This window comes from Condylura cristata, unplaced genomic scaffold (genome assembly GCF_000260355.1).
Source record: "Condylura cristata isolate star-nosed mole 26May11 unplaced genomic scaffold, ConCri1.0 scaffold00009, whole genome shotgun sequence".
Taxonomy (NCBI): Eukaryota; Metazoa; Chordata; class Mammalia; order Eulipotyphla; family Talpidae; genus Condylura; species Condylura cristata.
In genome coordinates, this window is record NW_004567110.1 from 4,160,341 (window position 1) to 4,183,148 (window position 22,808).

The 22,808-nt window shown below is 53.3% G+C and overlaps 1 protein-coding gene across 1 annotated transcript in view; it reads right to left on the reverse strand.

The window, feature by feature from the left end:
• Positions 1-22,808, reverse strand: part of KHDRBS3 (KH domain containing, RNA binding, signal transduction associated 3) — a 118,746-nt gene that overhangs the window by 13,043 nt on the left and 82,895 nt on the right. Inside the window, exons 7-8 of the mRNA XM_012722898.1 lie at positions 14,974-15,056; positions 8,975-9,111 (exon numbers count right to left, since the gene is read on the reverse strand). Coding sequence (XP_012578352.1) covers positions 8,975-9,111; positions 14,974-15,056 — 220 coding nt within the window. The remainder of the gene's footprint in view (positions 1-8,974; positions 9,112-14,973; positions 15,057-22,808) is intronic.

Here is a 22,808-nt window from a genome sequence, read left to right on the forward strand (position 1 = left end):
CCCGCTCAGGACCCCACTCCGGGAGCTGCCCCGTCCACCCCCCGCTCGCTTCCCGCTCAGGACCCCACTCCGACTACAGCTTCCTCTCCGAGGCCCCGGCCTGCAGCGTCCCAATCCCTGCAGACACGGCCCGCTCGTCCCGCCACGCTGCCCCCACCGGCCTGCCCTGCCAGGGCAGCCACAACGCTCCTGCGGGAGGCCTGGGCGGTGTCCCAGCGCCAGGGGGGACGGCTGTGGCCCCCTGCGGGGCTGCCCCGGGTCCCCGATGGGGCTGAGGTGCGGTCAGCCCGCTGCGTTTCCTTGCCTGTTACGGAGCAGTTATGTGAACCCCGAGTCGAGTCGCCACACCCGATTCCCTGCTGGGTCACTGACCAGCCCCCACCCTTGATCTTGACTCTGTTCTGGGCTCGCAGTTCCTGGGCTCTGACTCTGGCCCATTCCTTCAGGAAAAATCCTTCTCCGTGATCATTAAGACAAAGCTTAGCACTTTAGCTAACATTCACCGAAGGCTTGTCACGGGGCTCCACACCGGCCCCCAGCCCAGAGCGGCCCCGCCCAGCTTTCCCTCCTATTGGGGTGTCTTTGTTCCTTACTCAAACACATTACGGTTTTTTACAGACAAAGCCAAAGAAAGGGAAAGTCACGTGGACAGTGAAATCCGGGGGCTCCTCTTGTGCCCCCTCACCTAGAGAGCGGAAGGATCTGAGACGCCTTTAAGCTACCGGTTTGAAGAATCCGGCTGCTTCCAAGCAGAGCCCCCTGCTTACATGACAGCGCACCCCGACTCTGCCGACTCCGCCCAGGGAGGCGCTGGGTCCTCGCCCTCAGGATCAGGGAGGGGCGTGGCAACACTGCCCGGTCACCTGGGGGCAGCTCCCACGCCTGGCCTCCCCTTGGTGTGTCGCCGCCACCTTCTCCGGGGCCGTTCTGCTGCTCGAGCCCTGACCCCTGTCTGGGCAGGAGAGGACAGGCACTTCCTCCGCACCCCTTGGGCTTCCCAAGCGCCCTCAGACGGGGCACGGCGCTGGCCTCGAGCCGCGGCCCGGCTCTGACCGCGCACACGGCCCCGGCCCTCCTAGGACTCTGGGCGTGCGGAGGGCCCGCGTCGGCTGGGCAGCACTCTGCCAGCTCTGCCCTGCAGGGCCGAGGGTGAGGACAGGAGCAGACGGGGCGGCCGCGTGTGGGCTCTTGCTCCTGGCGGCCGCAGCTCCCCTTGCTGCTGGGCGCAGACACCCGGTACCAAGGCAGAGCCGCCTCCCGCGGGCCCTGGGCAGCGCCTGGGTACGTGGTGGGGGCGCCAGGAGGCCGCGGCCAGGGGTCGCCCATGCACCCCTGTGTTGCTGCACAACACTCGGACTCGGCGAGTTGTTTTCTCGTGCAGACCCTGCAGCCGGCGTGGCGGGAGCAGCAGTAAGCACCGGGCAGGAGTCGCGGCACCACGCGGCACCATGGTTGAGAAAACTGTACTTGTGGTTTCACTGCAGAGTGAGGATTTGCTCCTCGGTGAGGCAGTAACAAGAACACCACGGTCCAAGCCCCCGGGCTGCGCGCGGTGGAAGAGAGCCCCTCGGAGGTGCGGGCCGCGGCCACCCCCACGGCCGGCCCCTTCCCCCCGCCGGGCACAGGGCGCCTCTCCCCGGGAAAGGAGGGGCGGGAGTGAGCGGCTCTCGCTGAGGCGGCCTGTCACGCCAGGAGAGACTCGGAGCACCCGCTGCCAGGACGAGCCGACTCCGGGCTCTCTGCTCACACGCGGGCCTGGAAGCCCGACCTGCCGCGGTCAGCTGAGAGCAGGCCAGCGCCTGGCTCCCGAGCCGCCGGTGACGGGGACCGGCGCAGCCCTGCGAGAGGCCTTGCCGCCGCTTCATGGGGACACCCGGCAGCTGGACCAGGGTCGCTCAGATGACCCTGCATCGTGTCACAAACTCCCTCGCGCCTAAGACAGAGAAGGTGTTTCAGGCCGACGGAAGCCGGAAGCTTCTGGAGGGGTCCGGAACCCACACTGCGGGAGCAGCGCCCAGAAGGGCCACCCAGCACGGCCCCCTCTCCCAGCGACGCACCTGCCGGCCGGCCACCGCGCCTCGCTGGCTTTTCTGTCTGAGAAATAGTGACTTGCCGTAGCAGCAGCTTGTTCTGATGCAACGAGCTGGTCCCTCTACAGCTCCTAGTTACGAAGTATTTGAAGTGTGTGTTTTAATTCTGAGCATGGCAGTAAGAGATTAACAGATAAAAACATTTCATTAAAGTGAGCCCCTCACTCATTTTGGGGGAGTAAAATAGAGATGGGGTCTTCAGACCTAAAGCGTTAAGAACCACAGGCCGACGAGGCTGGGCTGCAGGGAGCTGGGGTGCGGGTGGTCAGTACTGAGACTCTTTGAGGGGAGAAGCGCCTCCTTGCCCCTGCGCCGGTCAGGAAGCAGCTGCTCCCTCCCTCCCTCTCTCCCTGGAGAGAGCACAGCCCCTAGTCTCACACAGCCCCACGGTGCAAACCCCCACCTTCGGGGGGGGTGCCAGACAAAAGGCCAGGTTTATAAGGCTGCTCAGGCAGCCTGTCACTCCGTACCAGCCTGGCCCTGCAGCTTACCTGCAGGGCGAAGACACAGGCCCCCCTCACCAACCCCACCAGTGAGGAGCCTCGCAGCCTGCCCGGTGGGCATCTTGCCCCAAGAATGCAAGAAAACAGAAACATGCACTTGAGTTAGAGATAAACAATTTCCCTTAGGAATTAAAAGCTGCGTACCTGCCACTCACTAACTAGATCATTAAATTAGCTCGGGTTTTAAAAAGTCAGAGAAAGCTTAAGTGCAGTCAGAGCACCCTCGCTGTGTGTGCGAAAGGTTCATTCCGTGAGTTGAGGGCCGGGAGGCCTGATCCCAGGGTGACCGGCCAGGCAGCAGCGCTGGGCTGGCGCGTCACGGCCCAGGGGCGTCCACAGGGGCTCGAGGGAAACAACAGCAAATTTTAGAACTTCATTTCACCACGCCCCTTAGGCCTGGGAGTAAGATCTGGCCAAAAGGAAGCTTGGGAAATGGGTTTTTAGAACAGTTTGGGGAATTATTGCTGCTCCTTATTCAAATAATTAACTTCCAGCTTACAACGGGATCCCATATACGCAACTGGTGGCGGTAAGCAAGCGGCCATAAAAATATCTGCAATGTTCCCACTGAAAATTGGCCCTGTACTTTCCCTCTTCCCCCCAGGGATAAAATGGTATTTTAAACTGATAGATAAGCTGATAGGACCTTTTCTCTTGTACTAAAACATATATATATGTATATATATTTAAAAGAACGAAACTGTTTATAACATTTCGCTCTTTTGTTGTCATCTCATTTTACAGTGATGCTAGTAATAATTTATGTTCCTGTCAATTCTACAAGAAAAATACAATCACCTAACTCGTAAACGCCTCGTCATTATCCCAGAAGCGGCAGCTGCCCCCTCTCTCCGTCCAGTGCAAGCCCACAGCCCCGGGCAGCCAGCGACAGGCCAGGCCTGACCGCCCTTGGCCCTGTACCGAGCCAAATCTTGTGGGCCGAGTATTTACTCACCCACTCGTGTGTTCAATTTACTTAAAAAGCACTTGAGAAACAGGGCCCACCTCCTGGCCCTCGAAGCCGCCCGCAGCTGAGCCGGCCCCACACCAAGGCAGCTCCCTCAGGGCCAGCCCGCACGCTGTGAGGCCCTCCTGCTCCCCAGACTGCCCGGGAAATGGCCACGACTGCGGGGCAGGAGAAATTCTGCTCCTACTTATCTCCCAAGGGAAGTGAAATCACAAGTCCACATGAAGACTTGCATCCGAAAGCCCATAGCAGCACTTAGCACAGCAACTAAGAGGTGGAAATCCACCCAGTAGCCATCACCTAGTAAATGGCTGAACAAAATGCGATATACCTGTCCGTAGAGTACCACTCAGCAACGAAAAGGAGAGAAATACTGATACATGCGGGTGGGCCTCGAAAAAGGCTCAGTGAAAATACCTGAAGTGCACGTCATACATTTTAATTACACTTATATGAAATGCCCAGAAAAGGGCAATATATAAAATACATACAAGGACATATATATATATATATATATATATATATATATATATATATTATGAAAGGGTAGAGGAGTTCATCGTGACAGAGCAGAGCACTAGCTGGAACTAAAAACAAGGCTAGAGGCTGTTCCAGTCCATACGTTAATCAAAATTCATTCCTGTTCCTAATGTATTTGAATTTTCTATTTCACTGTTTCCACACTTGACCAGTATGACTTAGTTTATCAATTTTAATAATCCGTTCAAAGAATCAGCATTTTTATTTTCTTCATTGTTACTTTTTTATCTCATTAATTTCTAGTATAGTCTTACTCATTCTCTTCTACCTGAGGTCTGATATGATCTTCCTTGGTTCTCGCTCGGGTAGATTATTGATTTTATAGCTTCTTTCCTCAAATAGAGAAATTACACAAATAAAATTTCCTTTTATGTACTGCTTAGCAGTCTCTATACATTTAGACTTTGTGTTCACATTATCATTATGTAAGCATAGTAGTTAGCAAATTTTAGTAGTGCCCACTTTAATTTAGAAATATTTTGCAACTTTCTACACCTATTACTGATTTCTAACCTGTTGTAATCTGCACACTTATTCTGTATTATCCTTATCATTATTTAACTGAAATCTGTGGTTTACTCCGGCTTCCTTAGTTTTAGCTAAAAGCCTCTCCTGTTCCAACCCCTCAGGAAGCCCCCTCAATGGTCGTGTCTGCACAGACACTGTACAGCACGTTCTCTGGTTTTCCTTGGTGATGGTTGCAGTTCCGAGGAGCACAGACCAGATGCTTTGTAGAACATCTCAAAATCGGATCTGTCTGATGTTTCTATCATAATTAAATTGAGAATCTGATGTTTTTTTTTTTGGGGGGGGGAGAAAAACTACAGATGACACTCCTTGGGAGGGGTACTGTAACACTTCCTGGAGGGCAGAAAAATTCCAGATAATTTATGAAGCCATTCCCTGAGGGTGGAAAAAAGTAACCTGAATTGTTCTGCATAGATCTCTTGTATGCACATCATCATTACAGATTCAAGGATATTAATACTCCGGGTCATAATGAAACATTACGCTATCTGGATGATCAAATGTTAGCAACTAGGAACTTTTGCAGCTGATTCCATGTTGCTCTTACATACGTCCATCATTCACTCCCTCATTCACTCCAACATGTCCGTACCATCTGGTCCCACAAGATGCGGCAGGCTCATTTTATATATCCCTGTTCTGGTCTTAGGACCAATCTTCCTCCAAGAAACCCTGGCTCCTATTTCTGGATAGAAATTAAGATCTGGGACAATGCCTGTATTTTTTATTATTTTGACCCACAGACATTTACTGAGACATGTTTGATTGCCCAGAATTTTACCTGTGTTGACAAAACTTCCAGCTACAATGTTTATTCTGTTCTTCTCGAATGAAGTGTTCTATAACAATTTACAAGGCGACGGGATTAACGTTTCTCATATCTTTTACACGCTTACTGATTTCTTCCATCAATCCAGCCTTACCTACAAAGGAAGGCGGTCGTGTTTCCAACTCTGTGATCTGACTGTGAGAACTGTGATCTCTTCTCTATTTCAGTTTCATTTATTCTTGCTTTTGTTCACATCTGTGTTTTGTGATTATTTCTTGTCTTTCTGACGAACCACCCACTTCTCATTACGAAACACCTCACAACACTCGCGATGCTCTTGCTCGAGGTCCACACTGTATCAGTTACCGCACGAGACCCCATGCCCACTGCTGCCTTGCATCCTGTTTCAACCTTTTATTTTTAAGATGTTTGTAGAGTTATGCTTCAAGTGTATTTATTCCAAGCAATATGTGATTGGTTCGATGCTTCGTAACCAGTAGCTGCTTTATACATACTGGGTTTCCATTCGTTTTTGTTTAAATTAATTATTGGCATATTTTGACTCAAGTCAATCAGCTGACGTCACATTCTTCACACTGGTTTGTTTTCTTTCATTTCTCCTTCTGTTCTCTTCCAATTCTTTAACTGAATTAAACATTTTTTAGCAATTTATTTTCATCTCCTCTCCTCTTCAGTTACAACTCTTTCCATTGTTGGTGCCACAATGTGCAGCTCTACCTTGCTAGTCTTTCTATAGTTCAAGGCCCTCACCAACAGAACTTTTAGCAAGAGGCTATGCTTTTTTGTGCCACTTACCCTATGGCAATATGCGTGTTCTAATTTGCATATTAATGGCTGCAATTTTTACTTCCAACAGGTAGCAGCCTGTAAAGAGATCTAAATAGAAAGGAGGTTTATGAAGACTGTGACTGGTCTCACCTTTTCCACATCTGCTTTGTCAGGCGCCCACTGCTTTGGCTAGAATGAGTTTACCATCAGGTGACACTTCCTCTCTCTCAGATGATCTTTCAGCTTTTCTTGTATCTTCGCTGCTACAAACTCCCCTTCAACATTACTTTTGCCTAAAAACACCTCTACCTCACATTCCCCTTTGAAGGAGATTTTCACTCTGCCTGATGTCAGGGCACCTGCACCTGCCCTCGCTCGCAGGCCCTGCTCATCCTCACCTTCTCTGTGCCTGGCCAGGCGCCAGTCACTTTCCTTCCTAGCTCTCTTGTAGTTTGCCTTTTTCTCCTGATTGCGCTCCCATAGTTTCATGCAATTTGTCTATTTTGAGACTTGACAGTTTTTTTTGTTTGTTTTTGTTTTTTGTTTTCCATATCCATCTTGTTGGGGGTTCTCTGAACTTCTGTGTAATAGTGTTTTCCACTAATTCTGGAAAATATTCATGTATTTCTTTGTGTTTTTTCTGTCCTAAAATTTCTCTCTTCTCTGAGACTCCAACCAAAAACAGCATTAGGTTGTTTTTCGTGTCTCACAGATCTCAGACACAATGTTCCTTTTCCTCTGTGTTGTCTTTTTCTTTCTCTTTGTGAATATGTTTGGAAAATTTTAATCCCTCTACACTGCTCTTACTTCCTTGGTGTATACAAGCTGCTAATAAGTCCACCGACATAACTCTTCTTCTCTGGTGCTGCGGCTTTTCACCCCCAGTAATCCCACCAGGTTTTGAAAAATAAATCCCATTGCCGGCCGCTCCCCCGTCGCTCCTGCCACCTTCTGCACAAAGCCGGTGTCCACAGTTACCACAGCTACACTATGACCTTGGCCACCTCCTGGTCCCCAGTTTCTATTGACTGTTTCCCCTTGACCCTGGGTATATTCAGCTCAGTTCTTAAAAACTGAATACAAGAACTTATAGACTGAAATTAGGCAGATGCACATATGCAAAGCTCTTCATCTACGAGGGTATTAGCTGCTGGGTTTTCTGTTGTACAAACTGCCACAGGTGTAGCAACTTCAATAACACAACACACACTTATTCTGTTGTGACGCTGGTATCTGTCATGGCTGTGTCACTTCCCCGAAGCCTGATGGATCATTCCCAGCCTCGGGTGCCCGGCCCCTGGCTACGGCCCACTTTCCCTCTGCTGGGTGGTGCCTGCCTACCATCGCATCTCCTCTGACCCACTCCTGCCTCCCTCTTCCACTGGTGGGAAGGGCCCTGGTGATTATAGTGAGATAATCTTCCCACCTGTGTGTGGGTTCTTGCCTCAATCCTGTCTGCAAAGGCCCCTCTGCCACCCAAGGGCCATGGCCGCAGCCTCCGGGGACTGGGGTAGGGAGACTGGGGAGCCTCATTCGACCACCTGCCTTTGCCAAGATAAGCACGGGAGGGCACTAAGCTTCCCCTGAAACTCACACTTCTCCGTGTGTAAGCTCCTTTAATCACCTGAGGTTAATTTGGGAGAGGGAGATATAATTACCACATATTCTTTAAAAGTTAGAACATTTTATTCCAAATTGTTCACAATATCATATTCCAAAGAGATGAGGGTTTCCATCAGAAGAATTTGAAATCATGTATTCAACTGAAGAACACTAGCTTCAGGGATGAGAAGACCCTCCCCATCGGAGGGTGGTGGCTGCCGAGACCCCTAGGTAAACGCACCCCCCCTTCAAGCCTCACCCTCTCACAAAGCCGCACCGAAGCATGGATGTCCCCCACGGATGCTGTCATAGGTCCTGTCAGAGGACAGACTCAGTAATTGTGGAATGTTTGCATGGAAGACGTGATGATTTGTTTCTTTAGGTAGCAACCATTTGCTTAGGCACAGGCAAAAGTACTTTGCATATGCTACTTCATTTCTAGAGCACTTTTCTAGCCTAGAGACCAGTTTTCCACCTTGGATGCTTATCAAAATTTAAAAATTTACAGGTAGCTAAAACTATGGCGAGACTCAGGTTAAAAACTAGACAAAGAGGATACTGTCTTTGTGCGGTGTCTTTTTTTTTTTTTTAAAGATTTATTTATGCACACAAGAACTGGGGTTCCGGCCTGAGATATGGTGGTGGGCGGGGGGGGGGGGGGGGTTGAGAGGATTCACAAAAGACAGAACGGGAAGCAGAACAGGCAGAGGGACTGAAATCCACTGCTGAGGGGAGCAGCGGGGAGACAGGAGAGGTCAGCTGCGCCCTGTGGGTCACTCACTCCCTGGCTGGGGATCGAACTCTTCTACAGTGGCCGGTGATAGTTGATAGTGCTGCGGTTTAACCCCCTGCACCACCAGGCAGGGCCCCCCATCTTTCCCTCAAGGCTGTATAAGCAACTACTGCCTGCAGACAGAACTGAGGGCTACAGCCATTTCACATTAGACTTTCAAAAGCACCGACTTTTTTAGTGTCTTTAATCAAGATCAATTTTTTAAAAACAGATGCAGAGTTCTAATGTGCTATTAATCCAGCTGGGAAGCAGCCTAGACGGGGCTTTCGTTCAGTACTGTGCTAGCTACTGGAGAGCCAAAGATGAGGCCCAGGACACGGGCCTCTCTGCAAACAGGAGGCAGATCTCGCGGCACTGCTGGCGAACACGGGCGTGGAAAGGTACTCCACACACCTGGAGAGCCCGGCAGCAAGGGGACGCGCCGGGCCGCCCGCCGGCGGCTGACTCCAGGGCTGTACACAGCTCTGCGCAGCAGCAGCCGGGACTCGGTGAACGGGATGCAAGCTGCCAGGCTCACACCCTGCAGACGCCTAGAAAGCTGCATGTGAACCTCACAGAAAAATGCCAAAATAACCACCGGGGCTTTCAAAAGCAAAAAGCACATGTGAAAAAAAAAAGAACTGAAGGGCCCGTGAACAACATAATCTATGCTTTGGAATCTAGTTCACATGCAATCGACAGAATCACAAGAAGCCACGAGCAATTCGACACGAGGTGAGCGTGCAGGAAGGCGACTTGTCATGAGGCTAGAGAAAAAGGGAGGTCAACCTGGGAGCCTCGCTAGTGGGACGGCCCCGCTCAGGCGGGGAGGCCTGTGGTGGTCTCGCCCTCGAGCCAGGTGAACCCCTGCAGGATCCCCAACTGCCAGGCGAGGCTCCCCTGTCCAGGCGGGGCCCCTTGTTTCCAATTCCCTCTGCGTCACATTTTCCTTCATCAGATCTTCAAATGATCCAAGAGGCCAGCACTCACCCGGAGAGGGGCAAAAAGCACGGCCCGGGGTGGTGTGACACAGGGTTTGTCCACACCCCGAACTCGACGAGGGCCTTCAGGGAGGTCACCCCTTTCGCCCTGCAGTCACACATGGGGAAACGAAGACACTGGCAGGGCGAGGTGACCCCGGCAGCGCGAGGTGACCTGGCTCAGCCCCGGGCTCTCCCGGCCAGCACAGTCTAGCTTCAGGCCGAGCGGGGGCTCCCTTCTCTCTGCGTCACTCAGGCTCCGTTGACACGCACTGCACAGTCCTTTCTATATCTAAAACGTCATATCGGGCTGCGCATGTACAGAACCAGATTCGATACTTTCTGTTGATAAATTCCAAAAGGTCAGAATTCAATTAGCTAACTACTGCTCTGCAGTAGACTGATAAACTCATCGTCGACCATGCATGGTCAAACAGTCTTTATAAATGGTAGATTTAGGGCATTTAGGGCATAAGCGGGATTGTTTGTGATTCATACCTGTTATAGAAGCCTAACGAAAATCAAAGTAGGAAATAGCCAACAGAGGTAGAAGTAATTACTCCTTTTAAAGGTGCGGTGACCCACAAGGTGTACAGGTCACACACATGTTCACAGAGTAACAAAAATAAACCCTGAATAAAATGAGACCTCAGTTATGTAAAACACTGGGCTAAAACGTAATCATGATAATACATTTTGCAGCAGCTGAGAAAAATTAGAATAGATATTAATAGCTACTATGTTTACAGCAATTGATCAGTATGCATAATAATTGTGTATCAATGATTTCATTTAATTGTAATTCTGTGCACACCTCAAATTCAACATGCCTCAAATGCACTTGCTAACTTCCCCCCAATCTTATTACTCATTTTGATCAACCATATCACCCTCTACCCAAGGGGCTAAGTGAGACACTATAGCGAATATCCTCTACCCCTTTCTTTCCTTGAACTTTACCAGAAATCGCTCCTTTTTTTTTTTTTTTAAGAGTTCTTAAATGTATTCACCCTGTCTAGACAGTCCTTATGTGGAAAGTTTAGGCACGTATTGTACAGATACCAGGTCAAAAGTTAAAAAACAAGTTTAAGATTCTAGATACGCACACCAAAAATCACCTTCCACAAGGAAACTACCCCTTCAAGATGAAAAATACAATCTATTCCACGTCCGAATTATTTCAGCTTTTAAACGTGTGCATCTAAGTAAACGATTCTGAAATTCAAACACATGGACGTTCTCTGTTATAAATCATCTTTCACAAGTAACTTCAAGTTCTGACCTCAAGTCCACACTTCCAAAACATTTCAGGAGTCTAAACAATCGACATTAAACGAAGCCCTCCCTAACTTTTTATTTCACAAATGGAAACTCAAAATGCCACGTATAATCTCATTCAGATTGCTGATTTGTTGGGATTTCATCGATCGGCATCCTCTCAAAAAAGACTGTCGCAGGTTCTGGTTCAGCAGGTACGTGTCGAGGCGGTAGAGAGAGCTCTGAGAACGCCCAGCTTCCACGCCAGCTTGGGTACTCTCGCCATGGGCCTGAGGAAAGTTCCAGAACAGGAAGTGCCTGCATCTTTTCATCTCAGCAATGGGACACTGTGGCTGTAACCTAACTACTTGAAGCTGTAAAATGCTCAGGACAGCGTGTGGCACCCAGCACAGCACGCAAACACCTCTGCATGTTTACCGAGCTCCTATGCATGCACCTGCCATCTCCTTTAACCCTTACCTAGCAAGCCACAGATTATCGCCATCATTTTGCGGCGAAAGCTAAGTGACTGCCCAAAGGCATGCACCCGGGAAGCACCGGGGCTCAGATATGAGCCCAAGTCTGCGTGGTTTCGTAGAGCACAGATTTTTTTACTACATCACGCGCCTAAGTCTAAGAGTCAGCAATCACAAAGCGTTCCATGGTCTGATTTCACCAAAAAGAAGGCGGGGGCTGCCAGGAAAATTCCCTAAAAATCAACGAAGACACATTTTGATAACGTACGGACAGGTAGTGAGAAAACGCCGGGGGAAGCGCACCAAGAAGACCTTCACCTAACAGACGCTAGCTAGAGCTCCCCCAGGGAAGACTCAGGGCCGGGGATGGGCAGCCGCAGGTCACTCGTCAGAAACCCCGTCACATGGTCCCCGTCTCCGTGACGAGCCTCTCGGCCTGGTCTGTTCGCTCCCGGCAGCATCTGTCACCGCCATGAATGGCTGATCATAAGGACCGTGTCGCCTTCTCAGTGCTATTAGGCAGATGGCAGCGCTAAATCCAAATGATGTAGTACATCCCCGGGTGGACTCTGTCTGCGCACACACCATCACTGCACAGTCCCTGTGATTAATCTCGTGTGCTCTCAAGAACAGGAGAGAGTGAGCTGACAGTGGCAACTGATGTATGGCACCAGCCTGCCCCGGCCCCACTGGCTCCCCACGTGGTGAGATGGCACGAAGGTGCCCGGCGCTGGCGAGGGGTGAGGGGGAGGGACGCGCCGTCGGCGTGAGCTGCTCTCGAGGTCAGCAGGAGAACGGGGCCCGGTCTGGAGAGAGCTGGGCGTGACGAGCCCGTGGCTTGGCCCAGCTCACGCCCAGAGTGGCACCTGTACAGGAAGGGCTGGCGGGCGGGATCGTGGGGTTCCGGGGGTGAAGAAGACAGGCCCAGGCCTCCCGCCCGGCGAGCGCTCCGTGGGTGTCGCCTCTCCCCGAGTCCATCGACGTAACCTTGCAAAGCAAGCCCTTCCGTGTTTATAATGGCAATCGAAGGCCTTCCCTGGCGAGACGCCAGGCTTCTGAGTGCGCCGTCACACAGCCGAGGGGCGGGAGGGGTAAGCCTTGCCCGCTGCCTCAGCCCATGGGCCCGGCGTTCAGGGGCAGGGTGGATGCGCCTTTTCCCCGAGAAGAACGCGAGGCGCCGGCCTCCCCGGCAGGCCCAGGCTGCGGTCCAGCTCCACAGCCTCCGTCACACCTGGCCCGCCGGGCGTCTCGCAGGGGCCCGCTCACAGCGCCTGGCCTGGGCCTCGGCCGCCCTGCCAGCTCCCTCTCCTCTGAGGAGTCCCTGCGAGCCGAGTCACCGCGGGCGCCCAGCATGACGTGGGCAGGCCGCTGCCCTCTGGCCAGGGTTGCACGGCGCGGGTGGGAGAATCTCTGGGGTGCAGCCTGCCGCTAAGACGGCCGCGTCCTGAGCAGCGAGGAGCCGAACCCCAAAGGCCACGCCACGTCCAGGCGCACGTGACCGTCACAGCCCTGGCTAGTGGGCTCTAGACCAGGGCACACGCTCCTGCTTTCTGGAGCCCAAGACCGCCAACGGGTGGCACAGAGCGGGTCTCCCTCAGTCGTGCCGACACGAGTGACCGTGGCCAGTCTCACAGTAGGCCCCGTTCCAAAGGGAAAATGCCAAATCACTTTCAGCCCTCCACGGTCAGAGCCCGCGAAGCCCGGACGGGCCATGAGGGCCACGGCAAAGGGCGCTGGGCACCAGCCACCCAGGTACCTGCTGCTTCCCTGGGAGCCACACCGGGGTGCACATGGCTCCCGGAAGCTCCCTCACTCCACCTGCCTGCACAGAGGGGCGGAGGCGCTGTCCTGCCTCGTAAACAGGGCAACGGTCACATTTTACGCCTCTCCTCTGGGTGGTGGGCTTAGAGTCGCACAAAAGTCCAGGCTCAAGAACCCGCCGCTGTGTTCCTGGGGCGTCGCACAGGCCGGCCCCCGTGGAAGGCGGCGGCTCTCAGACCGGACCCCAGGCGCGGGAGGCAGGGTCCGCTTGGAGCTAGACGAGAAGACGCTCGGCAACGGTGGCTGCTCCTGCTAACGCCCATTTCACAAATTTTAAATGTTTTCATGAAAAGCACCATCCTGGAGATTGAGACGCAACATGCCATCGGAAGGACCAGCGAAACCACAGAGCACGGTGGACACGAATGCGTCCGTATGAAGCCTGCCCAGAAACTAAGTATCTTTAAAATATCTGCTTATTTTTATGAGCTTTATTTCTGCCACCCAGTCGTGTCCACAGACCCTCCGAGGCCCCCGGCATGGTTATCTGCCCTTTTCCCTTCCTCTTTTGGTTCTGTTTCATACTCACTACAGGAATCACATTTTTCTTTGGATGATGATGAGAGCAACTGACACCCCGCTGTTACCAAGTGCCCAGAATTCATCACAGTCTTACCAACTACACTCATCATATTGCACAACTGCAAGTGTTCTTAGGGCTATAAATAAGTCAATGAACGTGAATTTCTTTAATTGGAACAAGGCGGACACCTTTAAAAGGGTCTGCAGAGTGGAAGCGGGGTTCCTGGCGGCTGTGGGGCCTCGGGGCGCCCGGTGCCCACCCGCTCTCCTGTCCTCACGGTCTATTCGGGATATGTGTTTCCATAGGAATCGATCAGTAACTCTTTGGAGCTGATGTGTATTAGAACACTTCCAATAGAGTAAAGAATAGCTCATATTTCTCTTCCTGGTGATTGTGTTGACAGCTTGTTACTCATTAAACGTGCAGAGGCAGAGAAACAACGCTTTGTTCCACACCACAAGATTAGCACCATCGAGGTCATTACAAAATCAATGGGGAAATGTAGCTGAACTAGACTGAATTTTCTATCACTCTGTAGGGATTCTCATTTGTACTCTAATTTTAATACAAGGTATTTGAAAATTGGGATAAAAAATTCCTAATCTGTAAGACCTCCTGAGAGAAACTGCTGTTTCTGTAACAAAACAATGTCATAAAATGATCACGAGTCATGAAGTCGAAAGTCACCACCGAAAGGGCCTGCGCTCAGCACCCCCAACGCCCCCACCCCCACCACAGGCGGCCACAGCCCCGCCCCTCACTCTGCTTTGTTTTCAAGTGGCTGCCCACCTAGGAGCCGCATTTAGGTTAAAGATGGGAGCCCACCCCGCCCCAACAACACCCAAACTGCCCTCGCCCACTGACTGGCACCTGCTTCTGAAGGCCTTCCCTGTGTGCAATGGGAAGCAGCCGTGACGGAGCTGAGTGGCGTGTGAGTGATGGGGTTTGCTAGGCGAGGGCAGCAGGCCCCTCCCTCCCGGGCCCTCCAGGAGCCCCTCCCTGGGGGGGTCTCGCCCCCACACTCTCCCTCCTCCAGGGCCCCTCCCTCCCGGGGGCCCCCCACTCCCAGCTCTGCAGGCCCTCATCCAGCTTGACTGGTGGATGACACGTTCCCTCAGGGCGTTCCCTCCTCCCAGCTCCCGCAGCCAGAGGGCTGCACTTCTCTCAGAGCGGCGCCCCGTGGCCTCACTCAGGTGCCACGGGATTGGCCAGGTGCTGCCGTGGTTCGCGGTCAGCACCCACGCCACAGGCGCCCGAGCCAACCTCCCCCAGAGCTGCAAAGGCCTTTTCCGCGGGACCCTGCCCCGGACGTGGAGGCAGGCGGAGTCCGCCTCGGTGGCCTGTGAGGTGGCTCACCTTTGGGCCGGGGTGCTGTAACTGTTATCGTAGGAGTCGTAACTCTGTTCATCGTAAGTAGGGCCGTATCCATCATCGTAGTCCTAAAATATAACAGAAGCACAAGGAAGTTGTGAGAAGTTTCTGGAAAAGACAGAAGCATTCTGCTTTTGGTGATGCATTCAGCTAGCTCGAAATTCCGCATCTAATTATAGTGTAACGGAAAATGTAACAGTAAATCCCATGAGGTACGAACCTCCCAAAAAATCTCCACAAAAGCAAAGAGAATCTGGCAAAAGCCATCAGTCAACATTTCCAGGACTCTTGAAAGTAACCAAAAGCTTACAGAGTTCTAGAAACATTTTTTTTTTTTAATTGCCGGAGTCCTGTGCGAAGAGGGGGCTTTGTGATGCTTCGCCTTGACCTATCAGCCCCCCGACCCCCACCCCCACACACACGCCCAGCTGTGCAGGAGTCACATCCCACAGGGCTAACAGGCTGGAGACCCCGTTAGACTGGACAGAGCTCTTTGAAAACCCCGCTCACCCGCTCATCCTGACTTACAGCTCACCCAGTGCCAAAAGACTCTGCATTTAAAGAAAGTAATTAGGGACAATTACTTGAGATTTCAGCTATTTGAAATGGTGAGAAAACTGGAGTAAATAATGAACCCATCACGATGTTCACAGAGGTGGGGGGCGGAGGCGTGGCACGGAGCTCTGCGAAGCCGTGGTGTGCCCCCCGGGTCTGGACGGCGCTGCGTGGGGGCAGTGTCCGTCACGTCCAGGGGAGACCGGGTCTCCTCTGGCAGACGCAGGCTCCGCGTGTGAGCACCAGGGCAGCGCCAGCTGAAAACTGACTGCGCGTTAACACGAGCCCACAGGCTCCTGGCAAAGGCCGGCGCGTACAGGCTGGGCCGTCAGTAAGATCTCCGCCTAACTGTAGCCTGACTGCTAAGGTGGCAGGGGAGACTGCGGTAAATCCCCCCAGAAAATACACTTGATAGAATTAATTTGGAAAAATGATTGAACTAAAAACAAAACAACACAAAAAGAAACCCTGGGGAGGGCGGAAAATGTGAATTCCACTGTGGATACATTGTCGAAACGGTCCAGTTTCACACCCGGTTCTAGTATGGGACACAAGCAACGATGACAGTATGGTGGACACCCCACCAAGCTGCTGAAAGACAGCAGCCGGAGAGAGAAGCCGCTCAGAGCGCGAGGCACCTCACTTAGCAAGCTCACGGCTGAAATCTGAGCCAGAGACACAGAGATCCCAGATTCCAAAGACAACAAGGAGTCAACTAAGAGAACTATACATACCCAGCAAAACGTTCTCTTTTTAAAGATTTATTTATTTATTTGTTTGTTTGTTTATATAGAACTGGGGTACAGACCAGAGGTGCAGGGGGTAAGAGGATTCACCAGAGACAGTGGGGAGCAGAACAGGCAGATTGGCAAAGTCCACTGCTGAGGGGGCAGCAAGGAGACAGGAGAGGCCTGCCGCGCCATGCGGGTCACTCCCTGGTGGGCTGGAACTCGCACGGAAGCAGCTGCTGCGCCCTAACCCGTCACGCCACCAGGGAGGCCCACAAAACTATCTTTCAAAGTGGAGCGATTCAGATACTGCGAGGTAAACAAAACTGAGACGTGCCCTACCAGAAGCACCAAAAGGCGGTGCGAGAGGCCATTACACCGTAACTTGAAGTCGTATGAAAAGCAAACACCCTGGGCACCCGGTGGCTACCCTGGTGCTTCCACGCACCAGCCGCCTGACCAGAATCTGCACTTACCACTCGGAGAATTCTGTTTCTGATCTAAAGAATCGAAATTACAAAGGACAGATTCTCTTCGCGACTGGGATGCCGAGTGACCCCATGTTCGGCCTGCTGGGCCTCGCCCGAGCCGCACCCGGTTATCCTGCCACCAGTGCCCGCGATGCATCTGGATTTGCAGTCTGCTTAGGTCCCTGGATTATGGGCGTGCGCATTTTTACATTGCACTGAAGATTTGATAAGCTTGAGTTTATAATTCTCTCACGGTGGCGTTCATGAAGATGGCACAGGAGGGTTTGGCCACAGGGGTGCACCCCCTGCCATTAATAGCAATGTTTGTTTAACTGACAATGCTAAGAAAATGATAGGGAGGCATAAAGATTGTGAGGAGAAAAGGGAGGCCGGGGGTGACTGGAGTGGGGAGCAGAGGGAATGCATGTCGACCTTCCGCTGTTTCGGTTTCATGGTCAGAGACAGGTCCCAGGCTTAGAGCGGCGGGGCCGGGACTGGGGGGCCGGAACAGATGGCCCCACGGAGGAGGGGCTGGGTGGCCAGACCGCCCTGTCTATCCTTCGGTGTTGCCAGCGCCTGGGATTCGGCCTCATGAATTCCCCTTTAGGTGTTTCTGAGGCTAGGGAGGAATTCAAAAGCAAATGGAAGCATCATTTGTCATTTGTCACGAGTCCACGCTGGATGCTGGACTCGTCCCTGGAGGCCCGAGGGGCCGCTGCAGATGGGGAAGCCCTCTGGGGGCTTCACACTGCTCCGGCGAACACTCTGCCCTCTGCTCAGCTCCGACCTTGAGCCTGGACGCGCGTCTCACATCTGCCCCAGGGACACCCTCCCTGTGATGGGCCCGCACACCCCCGCGTGCCTGGACACCGCCAGCTCCTCCCACGGGGGCCCCCTCCGACCGCCACCTCCCCAGAGACTCCTCCTGGCCGACGCGGGGACGAGGCTCCTCTTCTGTGCCCTGCGACAGGCCGCCAGTGCAACTACGGGCCAGGCCGCCACCTGCCTGGAAACCACTGGCCACCAGTCGCCCCTCCAGCCTGAGCAGGGAGCTAACAGCCTCCTCGGGAAAAGCAGCCAGCTGCCCAGGCACCCTCAGCTCCTCACCTGCCCTGAGTTTCCCCCCAGCTCGACTGCATGCATCCAGAGGCATTCCTCACGTGGCCAGAGCGAGGCAGCTGGGCACCCATGCGGTCATCCTAGGTGGCTGCTGACCTCGTGGTCAGCCCGGCCCACCCTGGGAGGGCTGCTGGACACATCTCCAGTCGGGGCTCGGAGCGCGGAGGCAGCTGTGGGGAGACAGGCGCCACCTCGTGCTGGGCGCCTCTGCCTGACGGCCCTGGCCTGCCGGTCTATCTCCCAGACCCTCGCCCGGCCCTTCCGCTGTTCCCCCACCGTGACTGCCTCGGAACTACCCCGACTTCTCCGCCCAAGCAGTGAGGAACCCAACTGGCCTCCCTGGCCGCGCTTCCTCGTCCACCTTGCACCAGAACCAGTCCGCACAGGCCGATCAGGCAGGCTGCTCCCTGCCTGCAAACCTCCACTGCTGGCTCCCGATCCTACTAGATGAAGACGAGACCTCGAAGCCCCCGGAGCCCTTCCTGGCGACCGGGCTAGGGACAGTGCACTGTGCCCAGGGGCAGGGTGTGAGTGCCACTCCATATCTCGGCCCAGAAGCATGAGTAGCCATCTGCTGACTGAATCATGTGAAAAGGAAAAATACCAGACGGTTTCACTCATAGTAGGAGTGCCAGTACCAGGGAGAAAGTAATAACATTAGTGAACAACTATATACCAGAGACATTTTACAGGGGAGAGTGGGGAATGGGGTCAAAAATGGGGGGGGGGGGCGTGTACTGGACTATGGTGATGGCACACGGGTGATTTGGTGGTGGTAAACCCATGGGGATTACAACTGAGATGGAAACAGGCACAATATATCTAAAAATAAACTATTATTTTTTTTTAAAAAAAAAGGTGTATTTGGGCCCTCCCTGCTGGCACAAGGAGTTAAATCTCAGCACTCTGCAGCTGTCTGCGGCCGCTGCAGCACGAGTTCGACTCCCAGCCAGGGGGTGACCCACAGGGCGCAGCTGACCTCTCCTGTTCCCCCGCTGCAGCCCTCTGCCATGGGTTTCTGGTGCATCTGCCTGCTGTCCTCTCCACTCTGTCTCTGGTGAAGCCTCTCACCCCCTGCACCTGTGGCCTGTACCCCAGTTCTTGTATGCACAAATAAATAAACCTTTATGAAAATAATATAGGTATTCGATTTTCGAAAGTCAAAGCAATACTGAAAATAGAGAACAGATCTGGACAAGAAATAAAGGTCTAGTAATAAAACACTTGTGGCGAGAAAAGACTTGCCTATTCCTCAAGCTACACGTCCTGGTCTTTATCTCTGATAAGGGAGCCGTGGCCTGGATCTTAGCCGACCGCAGGCAGGAAGGAGACATGAGTTCTGAGCCAGGCAGCGTCTCCATTCTCCATGCCTGACCCCACAAAGCTCGAGCCAAAATACGGCCAAATTCCAAAGAGATCTTGCTTTGAAAAGAAGAGATTTTCCAGGATAAAGGAAACAGCATGACCTATTTAATTCTATTTCTGTCACAAGCAAAATCAAGCATAGCATGTAAGCTGAGAAACTCATTTTAAACAGAGAAGAATTTACAAAAGATGGTGATTTTACACATGTTTTGGTTTTGAGTCTTTTAAAAGGAGATAATTAAGCTACATAACACCTCACTTTAATTAGGATGATAACTGGTCATTTCAAAATATATTAAAAAAAAAAATCTTTATCTAATGCAATGTTAAAAGCTTATCAAGTCTTGTAATGAATGTTTTGAGTTTATAAAATATTATAAAAGGCTGAAAACAGCCTTTTAATAAATTCCCTTTTGCCGGGTTCAGATTCACAGCAATAACATTCCCATCAGCTCCACCCACAATGTGAACAAATCATCTAGCCAAGTCACTTTATAACTCAGGGCCAAGTCACAGCATGAAATGAGGTGAACCAAGACTTTTCCCACAATTCTCGAAATGAAGCATCACTAATTTAACATCAGGTCATGTGCCCAGGTGTTCACCTGACAGCCCTGGAAAGGAGCTGTGTGGCTCCTAGCTCTGAGCCTGGACTGGAGTCTGAGGCTGCGTCCGAGTTTCAGTGCTGAATCTCCCCAGCGCTGCAGCGTGGGGAGGCCTCTAACCTCCCTGAAACTCAGTCTCACGGTCTGCAGGAGGGGATCATGATCGAACCATATGCTGGTCATTTCCACCAGCTGTGGGAGGATTAATCCAATATGTGGATAAATATGTGTACTTACAGCACACACACACATTCATGTCTACACTCCATATGAATTCATGTCCACTCACCCATCTGTAGACTTTATCTATATTTATATGTGTATGCATGGGACGGAACATGAAAGCTTTGGGCACATTCCGAGCCAACAAAGCTAGTGTTGTTTTTACTGAAAGATCCATTTTCTTGCGACTCCCAGCCACAGACTCGTCAGAGCTATACAGACACCGTCTTGTGTCGAACGCGGTAAATTCTAAGTCACTGTCGGAACTGTTGAGGTCTGCAAGTGCTCGTATCAACTACTGTGGTTTTAGATAAAGATAAGCTGACCCCAACCAGCCGTGATTCTACCCACATCTGAACACAGCCTTTTAAAGACAAGTCTATGTCAATTATTCATAGATTCTTCTCTCAGTTCCGGTCTGAGACAGAATTCGATCTGTTTGGGCTTGACAAGGTGTTCAAAACACAGTGAAAGGAAAACAAGCAACCACGACGTGACCCTAGAAACTCACCAGCAAGGGAGGGGAAGCACAAACGGAAAGTGAGGAAAAAGAAATAGAGTGAGAAACCCGGCAGAGTCGGGGCAAAGGGCGGTCGCTCTTCCGTCAAGCACAGACGGAGTCCTGTGGGCTCGCGGCCGACACCCCGTGTGCCCGGGGAGCAGTGCTCTGGGCTCTGAAGCAGCGCGCAGAGTCAGCGCCCACGCACACCCCCAGGAACTATCTGCCCCACGGGGCCCCTCCCCTGCACCCCCACCCGCACAGTCGCCCCCCGGCCTGGCCGCGGGGCAGCTTCGCCTGCTGGAAGGCCAGGGCTCTGTGACCACAGCTGCCGTCCACCCTGCCGGGCCGTGGCTCGCTCCTTGCGGGGTTCCCCTGCGGGCCCGGCTGCCTCCCAGACGCAGCCCTGCAGACCGGGGATCGGTCCGGCTCTGACCCGCACAGCCAAGAGCTCGCGCCGACTTGACTGCGCCGGTCCCAGCTAGCACATTCCCAAAGTCATCGTCGATCTTTAATCATTCTGGTGGGTGGCGACGTTATGGCAGAGCCCACTTTAACGCTGGGACACGGCTCCCCAGAGGCTGCCTGACAGAGCGACGCTGAGGGTCTTGCGCCGCACAGCAGTGCGCGTGCAGACCAGCTCTTCCGGGGCGGCTGGGGCTCGGGGTGCCCTCTGCGCTGACGGCTCGTGTGCTAAGTGCCGCTGTTCCCGCTCGCAGGCCGGCGACACGGAGGCCACCGCCGAGGCGCGAGCAGGCGTCGGGCTGGCCTGGGCCCAGGATACTCCCGCTGGCTGGCCCCTGGGACGGTCCACACCTAAGGACGTCCGGAGGGCGAGCGGCCTGTCCCCACTGATGGCGCCCACCGGGCAACGCGGCTTCCCGTTAACCTGCACCTCTCTTGCAGGAGCCTCGCCTGTTCTGCACAACGCAGGCGGCCCGGCCCACACAGCCGGCCAGAGTGGTGCTGTGAGGACAGCTGATGGCCGCCCACGGGCAGCCCCCACCGCCGGCCCGTGAGCAACCTGCCCGCAGGCTCCGGGCTTCCCGCCACGCACGGCAGCCCCGGTCGGTCCTGCCGGTCTCAACATCTACACCACAGAGTGTCTCCACAGCCCCACAGCAGCGACGCCGCGGGCTTCTGGCTTCCCTAGTAGCCTGCACCAGGCCAACCACGGGGGACTTCCGTTTCTGCACCAGGAAATCAGCACGGAGCAGCTGCTCTGGGCCGGACCTGGTGGACAAGCAGGCATGGCCCTTGGTGAGGTCATCACGCGTGACCTCATCACGCGTGATGAGGGAGTAGGCCAAATGAGGGAGGGGCCCATCGCTGAGATGAGCGCCCCGAAGAGGGTGTGTTCACAGTGACCGCCTGTGCACGCGAGCACACAGGGGCTGGGGTCACCCAAGCGGGGTGCCCTGCTCCCCCGGGGTCCCACCACGCCAAGGCCAGGCGCCGAGTCCATGAGGCCACACAAACGCCCAGGAGCCCAGGGAGCCCCGCCCCCGCCCCCACGACCCCCCGGGAGTGATGGCCGGTTATGGGGTGGACTCGCCTCCCGCGTCTTTGCACACTGTCTCTTCTAGCTCCTCGCTTCCTTAGTAAAAAGCGCTGTTCAAAACTGCTTTTGTTTAAAGCAAGAAGAAGAAGAAGAAGAAAAAACGCCCTCCAGAATCATGAATTTAAAATCGGAAATGTTTCCGAAAGTTTGACATTTCTAAAATAGGTCAACTTGTCCAGCAACTGAGGAAGGCGCTGACTGAGAAGCTCCTGATGGCGTCTCGAGAGAGCCGCCGCCCGCTCCCCGCCTTGCTTCTGGTAAAACGGGTGGGAAAAGTCACAGGACTTTCATCTTTTTATCTAAAATATAAAAGTTATCCCTAGGCTTTTCAATTCACATTTAAAATGCATTTTCATAAACAACCTTTTCACAACCTGTACTTGGTTTTAATTAAACTCCTCACTGTGGAAAACAAGATCATTGAGGCAGTTTAGCGATTAGTCAACTGTCAAAAACGGACGGCAGCAGCCACCGCGCTGGGAGCTGGCGCCGGGGGGCCGCGTCCCCACTAGAGGCCCAGCGAGTCCTGGGAGCGGCACTTGAGCGCAGGCGCCTCACTGCGTCTGTGGCGGAGCCAAGGACCGACGTGTGTTACACAGCGTGTGGGCCCGAGGCCTTCATCCATGTCCCATCACTAACATGCGAGGGAGGTGGGGTGAGGGGGGCTGGGTAGAGGGGGAATGGGGTGAGGGAGGC